This window comes from Mytilus californianus, unplaced genomic scaffold (assembly GCF_021869535.1).
Source record: "Mytilus californianus isolate M0D057914Y unplaced genomic scaffold, xbMytCali1.0.p SCAF_15, whole genome shotgun sequence".
NCBI lineage: Eukaryota > Metazoa > Mollusca > Bivalvia > Mytilida > Mytilidae > Mytilus > Mytilus californianus.
Window position 1 is genome coordinate 17,991,283 of NW_026262637.1, and position 12,122 is coordinate 18,003,404.

The window sequence follows — 12,122 nt, forward strand, 5'->3', positions numbered from 1 at the left end:
GTGCCACTTCCGTTCATGCGCTGGATACAGATTTCCGAAAACAATCATGTCGGCAGACGAAGACACCGAGCTTCGCGATCTTGTAGCACAAACTTTAGAGACAAATGGAGTTTTAGGGAAAATCAGGGTAATTTAAACCAAAGAAAATATCGAATATTATTGGTGGATGAGCTAACATTTCGCACTCATAGTCAGAACGCCTTTCTATTTGAATTTTAAGACGTTGCTGATGACGCTTTTGCATCCATGGTGCATGTACTGACAAGAAGTTGGCAAAGTTTCCACGGAATGTAGAAACATTTGTAACATGTTTACAAATGATTATCAATGCATGAACGTCATAAATATTTATTCTACTTCGTATTTGTCCATAATCGTGATGTTTACCACAATTTGATAAACCAACAATCTTAAAAAAAAATATATTAAACTTTTTCTTCAAATTATCTCCCTTTAAATTAGAAACAAATACTATGACAGTTTGTGTTTATCAAATTTATAAGGGAATTACAATATACCCTTTGCAGTAACAATTGTATGACATAGTCTGCAAAAATAGTGATAACACAATGCCCCAGGTATTTATATTTATTTATTCTTTTATGACATGTACCCTCGACCACGATGATTGATGACATTAGTTTTTTTCATTCTTTTTTGTCCATAAGTACAGCTAACATTTTTCCTGATTTTGGAAATAAAGCTCCATTCTGGTGATAACTAGGCTGTTATATTTATCAAAACAATCATAGCTGTCCACCGCAGGGCTCATGCTATGGGAGACTCGTGTGAAAAAATCTACTATCAGTGTATCCTAAACTCTGTCTGACCGACAAAATGTCAGACAAAAAGGTCATTCGGTCAGACAGAAATTATCAGATTTTTTAGTTGAAAATATAGTAGAATAACGTCAAATTCCTTTTTCTGTCAGACAAACCGTAAAACAGTTTGGCAGAGACTGCTATCCGCCCGTCACTTTGCTTTTCTGGACCACCAAAAGCCATGTATAGTCACCCGGGTGTTCACAACAGTCCACTTTCGTCATCCACAATTTTCAATACTTACCAAGTTGATGAAACAGCAATTATTAAAATTATAAATAAAGAAATTCAAAGATAAAGACAATTTATTTCTTTACACAGATTGAATGTATGTTATTTCAAAGAAACAACAATTTATGCATACAAATTGAAGTATTTCCTTTCACTTGGACCAGCATTGTTACTCGAGGGTACATCAAAAGAACCTTATTTTTGTTTAAAAATAAGTTGCCTTGCCTTATTCAGGGCTCACGCTAGCAGGCGACTGGGGCAACAAAGTCGCTTTCCCATCCGTCACTTCGCTTTGCCCGACTGTCAAAAGCGAAATCTAGTCGCCCTGGTGTTCACGATACTCACTTTCAGTCGCTTTCGTCATCGGCAATATTCAACATTTACCAAGTCGATAAAACAGCAACTTTTCATTTGAAAGTAAAGAAATTCAAAGACATAAACAATTTATTTTCTTTAGAAAAGAGGTTAAAGCATTGATTTTTAAGTTGGTTGCATTTTATTTTCATAAAGACAATTTTTTATCACTTCTGGTACTTGTTACTGAGAGTGTACATCAAATCATTCTAACTTTCAGCAAAATAAGCTTGTTACTTCATTAGAACGTGATGAAATTTGCCTGAAGTAAATTGGTTATCCTTATATTGCATTAAAAACGTCATATTCCCTTCCAAATAGCATGGCAAACATCGTTTATTTTTGTAAATTTTTCTTCGTCAGCCATTTAAATTTTTGGGCAAATTATTGTTCAACTACGGATTGGAGTCGGAATTCATCGGAAATGGACCAGCTATGACCGAAATCCGGATTCTTGCGATAATGACTAAGGACGCATGAATGGCACAGCTGACAGAAGAAAATTGATCCCAAAAGGAAAAATTACACATTCCACAAGCATGAACACACTTTTGGTTAGATCTTCTTGATTAATGTATATATTTCCATGTATATGCATTGTTTCAATTTATAAATTAAAGTTGCTCAACTCTGGGACTATTACACTTATATAATTATATTATGTCCAAGCTTAACTGTGTTAAATAAAACTGTTAAATTTAAATATCTTTTTAATGAGAAATACTTAATTTCATAAACACGATAACAGAGTAGTTTTTAATTGAATTTTAATTGATATAACAACTTCCTTTTCCTTTTTGATATAAAAAAAAAACTTTTTTATTATTGCCAGATATTTAATTGTTTTTTTCTGACAAGAGGACTAATATGATTGTGCAACTAAATATGATAAAATTAAACAACTTTGAATTTGAACTGTTACATTAATTGTATACCCAGGTACAAATTGAACAATATAACAAAAAATAAGATACATGTACATATGGCTCTCTGTATTATAGTAAAAACCAAACATTGTAGGGCCTCGAGCGAACGAGCACTTCTCTTTCAAATTTCACCACTTCTCCCTCTCAGTTTCAAAAAGAGAAGTCACTTCTCCCTATGATTCTGAAGTAGTGTGAGCCCTGCATATAGGACTGTAATTGAATTTGACTTTGGTCAACGTTTGAATCATTTATTGCATTGAAAAGGTCATATTCTTTTCCAAATGACTTGTTGAACTTAAGATTGATATGTTGTAATTTTTCTTCATCCCCTCAATGAAAAACAGGGATCTGCATGCCCTGTTTTATGATGGTGCACTGCCATCGTTAGAATATCATCCGCTTTCGTCAAATGATCCCCGCCATTGTTAAATTATCTTCCACCATCGTTAAATAATCCAGGCCATTGTCAAAATTTGTTTTCGTATAGCTAGCCAATGCCATTTTTGTTAGAAATTACAATCAGTTGCATGTAATTGCATAACCCTTATTGTATTATAAACCAAAGGGTCCTCCTGATTACAGCATTAAAGCCCTGAAGCCGGTTGTACGAACGTTTCATTAGTCTAATGAGTCATTAAGTCTTCTTTAGCCTAATGCATCATAAAGGCTTAATGAAGACTTAATGACTCATTAGGCTAATGCCACGTTCGTACAACCGGCTGCTGAGGGATATCCGGCTAAAGATCGCTAATCACTTGTACAGGTAGATCAACACACCTGACAGGAGAAGACTTGACCAAGATAGGAGATTGATTGCATTATTTAATTATATTTAAGCAAATGCTAATGAAAATTTAGATTAAATAATAATTTTTAAATCCAGTTACGAAGAAAAAAGTTATATGCTTTTATATTGACTTACGCAATCAGCATCCCCCTTTTTAAACAAGTACAAATAAGACGTAAAACAGAACATAATTTTATGCCAAGTAACACGAGTAAAACAATTATCGATAATATTGAATCAATTTACAAGTTTAAAAGTAAATCATGAATATTAACTTCCAACTTGATAATCTGAAGAAATTTCTAATCGTAATTCCAAATTCATTTCGTAGTGTACAATCAGTTTCTCATTCCGAATCAAAAAGATGTATGTTGCATAGTCTGTTACTATTAAATTTGCAATTTAAAGTCATTAAAATCATTAAAGTTGTAGGCTTGACATTGGGATTGTTACAAATGACAATTAATGAAAATATCAGACTACACGAATGAATTTTATTTTTACATGACATTCAGTATGGTAAACAACCTAGCTTTACCAGACCAAATGAAATTTTACCAGACCAATGTTTTTTACATCTAATTGTATATTATCCGACAAAATACAACAAACTTATGACTTGTGCCCTACTCCTCTCCATTTTTCAAACTTCAGCCACGGCCGATTTTCTTGCCATTTTTTATTCAATTTCCATGATGGTCTGGGTGTCTCATATACTTTGCTTTTTTCTTTCCTTTCATCGTCCGTTATTTTCTTTTTTGCAGCTTTACCAGGAATGGCTCCTTCCGTATATTTTAATAATCCAATCATGTTATCCTTTCATATATAAATTTAGAAAATACAACGGAAGTAGTATTCTACCGGAATTACGATAATAAAAAAAACAACACCGGACATTCGGACTGGAATTCAACAAAATTTTACCAGACCAATCCATTATTCACCGGATTTGTCCGACAGTCCGACGAATTTCGTGTAGTCTGAAATATTGGTTATTCTATTAAGAAATAAATATAAGAAATATATCAGTCTGTTCACCATTCCTTACATCCCTGAAACATTTGACATGTAAGAAGTCTTTGATTTTATCACCATGTACAATAACCTAAAGCCTTAGGAGCCTTACTGTCACATTAGGCAAAAAAATGTATTTTTACAGTGCCCATCTTAAAAGTAATATTGTCACAATCTTTCATTTTGGGCAAAATCTATAGTAGACAGAGAGAAACTGTCAACATAGAAGTGATCAGTAATACAAGATCAACAAAAATGATATTTTGGTTATGAATTATATTCTAGTCTATTACATTTGTATGTTGTAAAGTGGCCATTGACATTGTAGTCTCCAATTTTATTAGGCCTTAGCCAACAACACTATTCTTTTCTATGACTGAAATAGAAAATATAATGTAAACTCTTGTTTCATTGATTTCTTCTCATCCTGCTGAATTTACATCCTATTAGTTACTGTGTAAAGAGATTTTGAAGGTAAATAAACATAGATATGATGAGAGGCATATAAGACTTTTCCAAAAACAGTGCTTAATTTCTCAAATTTATTTTTCAGGCACAGCTGAGGGCCAGTGTGTTCCTAGCTTTAGAAGAACAAGAGTCTTCACAGGTATTCATTTTTGTATGGACACAAATCCTGAAATAAATTAACTTGTCCAAAACAGAATCATTTGGCATTAGTCTGATAAAAAAAAAAGATACGAGATTAACAGACCTGTGGACCAATACATTTTTGGTTTAATTGTTACACTTTTTATGCTGAAATAACTCCTATTTGCTTTACCTTTGATATAACCCTTTTTGAGCAATTGTTTAGAAATCAATAGAAACCATTTCTTTCTACATTGTTGTACACTAAACTTGATCAGAATTTCAACATACACATCTCAATTAATTATTGCATTTAATGATTTTCATTTGGATCAAGATTTTGCTTTTAATGTATTAAGATTATTACCTGTTTTTGTTTATGTGGATTGGCAACTCAGGATTATTTAATTCTGAATAGCAAATTTGCCAAAAATTCTAGAAGACTGCATTATTTTGTCATGTGTAAAATGTTGATTGATTGATTTCAGCACACCTGTCTTGATCATGGCAGCAACTTTTTATTGGTGTAGGAAGCAGGAGTACCCAGAAAGTACCTCCTAGATTCCTAGACAATTAAGATTTGAGTAGATCCACAATCTCAGTATTGACAGGCTAGTGATCACTGTAGATGCACTAATTAGACCAGTCTTCACGCTGAACCACAGGCCCAGCAGCCCAGGCTTGTAAAATTGCTTTTGTGCCTGTAAAAATCATCTCTTCAGGCCAACAGAATTTAACTAAAATTTTCCAAAAAATTAAGCTGTAGATTCAACAGTTTATTGGGAAGACTGTTAGACCCTTTAATATAGGCCACTATGACATATTGGGTTTGATCTTCAGCTGAATAAATATTTCACAAATAAATGGGCGAGATTGTTTTTAACATCCATGACATTCAGAAGTTTATATTTTATTTATAACTTGCCAGTGTCTATCAAAATCAAGCTGAAATCTGGAAAAGTAAGATATACATGTATGAAGATATTATCTTTGTGTGTATGAAGACTGCACAGGAAAAAGTTATTTAAGAAGTTATAGATGTATCACATTTACACATTTTACCTAAATTTTATATGATCTGAATTATGTCCCATATACGAAAAAAGACTTTGATATATTATATAATATAGATTTTTAATCAAAGATGTCATCCTAATCTTGTATGCTTACAGATTATATAAAAATTTGAATTTTGTCATATTTGAGATTGAATAAGGCTTTTATTGTCATTTGTTTATGCGATAATGGTGTTTTTTTCCTGATTTATCTTTTTATTTATTTGTAGAATAAGACTCCATTTGCAAACCATGACCTGAGGAAATTTCTTGGTACAAAGGAAGGTAAATTATCTTGTAGATGACTAGTATGACAGAAATGTGGTGTACATACATGAAACATTCTTCAGTGATATACCAGTGTCTGTCTATACAGTATGTGTAGTTCTAAATCGTCTGAATTTAGAAAACTTGTGAATAATTTCAACACACACTATCAAAGATCTGCCTTCAACACCAAATCACATTAAGATATAACGAAAGACAAATTCTGACAAAGTTTTTGACTTATGACAGAAACAAGAACATGTGTGAGTGTTGAACCTCCCAATTTTTATCTTGATCAGTAAAGTGACAAAAAAAAATAAATGGAAAATTGCAATGAAATTCAGTTCATAAGAAACACTTTTAAAACTCTATAATTACAGTAGAGTAGACAACAAAAGTGCAGAGACAAGGAAAACATTACCATATCATACCAAATAAAAAATGATTGCACTTAAAGATGCAAAGCAAAGTACATGTATTGAACCTGCTGACATGTGATTAGCAAATCCTACATTCTAATGCTGGCTGCTGTACTTTTGAGTACATTTCTTACAGCTTGAACAATGTATAAGAATAAAACTCTGTTATAATTGGCTATCAAGGAATAAAATGAAGGCACAGCAAAAGGCATAACACAATGTTTTATCATTTAATATTTTGACTTGGGATTAAGAAGTTACATATGGGAGATAACTCTGGTTATTGTTGATTAGAAATATGATATAAATTATAAATTTTGGCTTTAATTGAAGGATTTGTTAAATGGTAATCCATTTAAAAAGATAAAATGTAACATTTTTTCATATTTGTTATATATTTAACAGGGAAAGCTGTAGCTGGTTTGATAAAAGAATTCCTAGAATTTTTCCAGTTAGAATATACACTAGCTGTGTTTGAACCTGAGGCTGGACTGGTAAATTTTTTGAGAATTTTATGCAAATGAAGACTGTCAAGCAATCCTTATAGATAGTTTTAACTAGATTTGTTATGTCTTATTTATACACAATTTTTAACCTCAATAGTAAGTTAGATGTTCAGTATATTTTGAGATGATAGATTTATTCTTTACCTAGTTCTTTTGATCCACACTCCTCTAGGGGGCTGTGACGGAGAGAGGCTGCAGTAATTATTTGAGTTTGTGTCAGGTCTATATTGGTCCCAGGTTTTGTAAAGGAACTACAAGAATAAACCTTTTTTTTTGTCATTTCTTCTATTAACTTGGAACTTGGTATGATAGAAATATTAAATTGGAATTAAAAGAAATTGTAATGCAAATTTAAGGACCTACTGACATTGACAAACATTAAGCTTATATTATTTACTGAAAAAAGTTGCTAACTTTCTAAAGAACTGCAGTAATGAAACTATATGCATTGGTGATATATCAATAAATTTTTTACAACACTCGTACCATAATGAATACTGAAATAGAATTTTAAATTATGTACATGTACACAACTTTGCCAATCTTTCCACCAGTGATTCTTGTGAATTCCTGTCAAGTTCATTTTTCAGTAATGCAAATTTTAAACCGCTTCTTGTGAGTTGTTGTAACTGAACTGAGCACAGTATAATCCCAATATAATTCAGAACATACCACATGAGTCAAGAGATACACTTGCAAAAGAATTAAATGTAGCAGATACGGGACAGTCAGCTGGACCCCTCATTGCAGAATTAGTTCAACAGAAAGGTCCAGCACCCAGATCTAGAACCCCTACACATGTAAGTGTATTGTAGTTTTGCCAGAGGTCTTTTTAAGATTGTGTTTTTATATAAGTTTTGAGAAATAAATGGATGAGAGTATTTCATTGTACTAAACAAATGTTCCAAGAAGCTTTTTTGTGTAGTACCCTTAAGAAATGAATAATCATAACTGTCTGTTACGTGTGAAAATTGAATTTTGCCATACTTAACAGCAAAAGATAATAGATACATATTTTTGAAAGGGTGTTTAGTTTCTAACAAAACTCTCATCTTAAATTATAACTTATTTGCCTTAATATGATAAGCAAAGAAAAAAGAATTCTGTAACAGTAACCTTTTAAGTAAAAAAGTTGCATTGATCTCCTGCTCCTGACTTTCTGGTCATTTCATAGCCTAATTGGTGACCATTATGTACAGCATCACAGGTGACAGTTGTCACACTTATACACACAAAAAAGATATTATTAATTTTCACAGTTCAACTTCAACAATTTGAAGGTTAAAGATTTGAAACAGTCACATAAATGTATGATTATTAATATATTATCATGTTTTAGCAATATTATTGGGTAAATATAACTAGGGGTTTCAGTAGTGTTAACAGGGCACTGATGTGATATGGGGAGATGTCTAATGTTTTAATGAAAATGAGTTTAATTTTTACAATAATGAGGTTTGAAGTGGGTTTAATTTTTACAATAATGTAGTTTGAAGTGGGTTTATAGCATTTTTGAGTGTAGTTTTTAAACAATAATGAAATCTCTTTATTTTGCAATGTAAAACAATGTTAGTGTGTCTGAAAGATTTTAATATCTTGTGTTGATCATGTTTTATTGCACTTATCAGCTATTTAAATTTTCAGCAAGTTATAATTTCAGAGTTGTCTAACCTGCTTTAACTATAATTAACACTTTGTTATGATTAACATCACTTTATCTCTATTTATGCACCTTTTGTTGGCTAACAGATCAGTTCTGAGGAAGGGCAACAGTGCATACCTAAGGTAAACTGTGTAGTATTTAAATTCATTTATAGTCAAATGAGCTGCAATTTTTCATAAGAAATAGTACCAGGGTAGCATGGTGCTTTAATTTTATATGTTGGGCTATTATTTTAGGGAAACAGTGCTATTTCATATCTATTTGATAATTCTGGGGCAAGCACTACAGTTAAAAATAAAAATATACCACAGTTAATATGATTCTATGAAGTAATTGATACTTGTTAACATATTGGAGACTTAAAAAATTATCTAAGGCTCTTTTCTGAAATCTATGATTCCCATGATGATATGTGTTCCTCCCCTCTACAAGCAGAGCTGGTGATATGTAAATGCTGTTATTTGTTTGTCTGATATTGAAATTGCTCTCAAAAGTACAGATCTCATCATAATTCAATAAAATGTATGTCCAAGGTTTACATTAGTTATTTGGATGTGTTGAAAATCAGCATCTTTGGAAATATATTGATAATTATTGAAAGTGCTCTTGTGCAAATAAATTATCATTGAAATATTTCAAAGGGGTTACATCATCAATGTCTCAGATGAGTTCAAAAGTCAGTGCTTATCAAATTTTTCCGGTAGGGGTTATGACAGGCAGAAACAATAATCATGATTAAGAAAAGACCAAACACGTATCATGCAATCATTATTAAACAAGAGATTGATTTATTTCATTGAACAGATATAAATCTATATGGTCAACATCCACAAAACATGCATTTGTGGTCACACAAAATAATTCCAAAAATATTTTAATTTGCATATCGATTACAACTTCAAAACGAGACAGCAATGACCAAATGTAGAATCATCTATATTGAATGACTGTTAGTTATGAGACTTGAGATAACAAAAAGGGATGTTGTATCGATCATTGTTCAATTCCAATGCAGGGATAATTGATCTAAAAAATCTGACTGATTCCCATCACTAAAACCTAACTTCCTTGCTTGAGAACAGATAGGTACCAGACAATTAGTATACATATGTCAATATAAATTAGATGTTGCATGATTGCAAATGAGACGATCATTTACAATAGACCAAAATATAAACAACATATTTTGATTAAACTTAACAAGAAGTTGTTTTGGTAACAGGCAGAGTGGATTAATCATTGATGTTGTCACATCTAATTTTGATTCCCTGTTATTAATATTGTAGGTCTAATTTTTTTCAGGATTTAACCAGTAAACAGTTAGAAGATGCACACCAAAAATTTGAATTTTATGACAAGGTGAGTACAAGAATAAAAATACATCTTTTTTAGTTTGGTTGGTTGATGATTCTTTTAACTCTTTCAGCACTATGACCTGCTTTACCGGGAAATCAATTTTACTTCCATAAACACTATATGAATTAGATTTGATTTTGATTTTTGGTGTTTTAACGCCACTTTTAAGCACCGCTTTTGGGCTATTTCATGGCTGCCAGTTTTTATTGGTGGAGGAAGCCGGAGAAAACAACCGACCTTCGATAGAAAAACTGACAATCCTAGTCAATTAAGATTGGAGTCAAGTGCACCCGCACGAGCGGGGTTCGAAACTCACAACCTCAGTGTTGACTGGCTAGTGATTACAGTAGAAACTTCTTAGACCGCTCGGCCACCGAGGCCCCTTATATGAATTAGATAGGCAATAGTGAAACATAGTAGGGGACAGTAATTATGAAGATGACTTTGAGGGGTTTGAAGCCGCGGACATGTTGACAAAAATTTTGACACATGGAGAAAGGCAGAAACTCAAAGAAACATTCGTGAATTTAGGGAACGTGTGGGCCCAGTTAGAAATTTTGACACTTCAGCATCTGCCCTGAACTATTTTCAATGTTTTTATACTGAAGATGTCTTCACTTCAATTTAACTAATTTGAACGCCACCCGAAAATCATGCATGAAAGTTTACACATTTACCTGTGCTAACGAAGTACAAATACTTTGTCAATTGAGACAATATTACAATTTTTTTTTAAATAATCATAAACTATTAGATCATAAATTCAAACAAAATAAAAGTGATGTCATAGTTAAAACACTAGTTTATCAAAATTACCTGATTTACCTGTATTTTTACCTGTATATCAGCATAAGACAAACAGGTACAGCAAGTACAAAGTATGCTGATTATTTTGATACCTCATGATGATGGAATTGGACAACTGAGTACAAATATACATCAGTTTAAAAGTACCTACGCTAAATAAATGAAAATTCTCAAAGTTACTTAGTGTTGAAGGGTATAATACATTGAAAGTTATGCAGTGTTGAAAGAGTTAAGGAAACAGTTCTGTCATAAATTGACCTCATCCTAACCTCAGTCTATGACTAAGAAATTAAAAAACTTTAAAATTTCTTGTGGAAAATCTTTCAAATTGCAATTTTTCTGTGTATAAACAAGCTAACCCAAACACTACCAATACAAAATGTGATAAATACTTACTCTCTATAGAGTAAATAAAGAGGAAAATTATATATTTCCTGCCCAAAGAGTTTCCTTTCCGCAAGTTACAGGTAAGTTACATAATGAAGCTCTGCAGTTGATGCAAAAATAATCCAGCTCTATTCGGATTATAAAGACTTGTATAAGTCATCAGACAAGATCATATGGTCTAGATTTGACCTTGCAGATAGGTTTTCAATCAGATATGACATAGTGGTATGGGATAGGGATTTCACTCAGTATCCAGCTTTTTACCTTGGTATAGTCTAAATTGATTTGAATCCATCACAGTTCACTTGAAAACTACATATGATATAATTGTTATTTGAATTCCTAGTCTAAACAGAATTGAAAATAGATAAGAATGTCCTCGACATATTTCATGCTCCATTGCCTTGTTCTAACTAGCACTACCACTAAAAATGAAGATTAGATTTGTCTTCTATTGATGAAAAATTATTCAATCGGCAAAGATTACTAGCTTTTAAAAGGTCCAGCGGAAATGTCTCATACAGTGTGTATAGGCACCATGATTTCATGTTATAGAGAATAGATATTCACATTACTGTTTATTCTGGCGGTTTTGTTCTTTTTATGTCTTCATGGAAACATAAGTGTAAACATGATAATATGGATGTATTCCATAGAATTCATTTCCAAAGCTTGAAATTTGATCATATAAACATATGATGTTGATAATTAAATGAATATAATATATTTTTTTCCAGGATGGTAATGGTGAAATAGACAAAGATGAACTCAGAGACTTATTTATAGATCTTTTTCCATCATTCAATAGGTATACTTGTAGGTTACAAGAACATAGAATCAACTACAATTAATTGAGATATATTTTACAAAATATCTATTGTTTGTTTGTTTTTTCAACCCCAAGACTGGTCCAGTCATCTAATAGTGTTAATGGGACAGTA

General features: G+C 32.0%; 1 protein-coding gene across 8 annotated transcripts in view; it reads left to right on the top strand.

Annotated features, from left to right (window-relative positions):
* Positions 1–23: 23 nt before the first annotated feature.
* Positions 24–12,122, top strand: part of LOC127725571 (centrosomal protein 43-like) — a 29,833-nt gene continuing 17,734 nt past the window's right edge. For 7 of the 8 annotated variants that reach the window (XM_052232628.1, XM_052232630.1, XM_052232634.1 and 4 more), the window contains exons 1-8: positions 24–127; positions 4,687–4,740; positions 6,007–6,061; positions 6,868–6,956; positions 7,634–7,768; positions 8,718–8,753; positions 9,934–9,990; positions 11,919–11,989. In XM_052232628.1, the coding sequence (XP_052088588.1) occupies positions 47–127; positions 4,687–4,740; positions 6,007–6,061; positions 6,868–6,956; positions 7,634–7,768; positions 8,718–8,753; positions 9,934–9,990; positions 11,919–11,989 (578 nt within the window). In that variant the 5' untranslated portion in view covers positions 24–46. The remainder of the gene's footprint in view (positions 128–4,686; positions 4,741–6,006; positions 6,062–6,867; positions 6,957–7,633; positions 7,769–8,717; positions 8,754–9,933; positions 9,991–11,918; positions 11,990–12,122) is intronic. The other variant, XM_052232631.1, reaches the window with a different exon arrangement.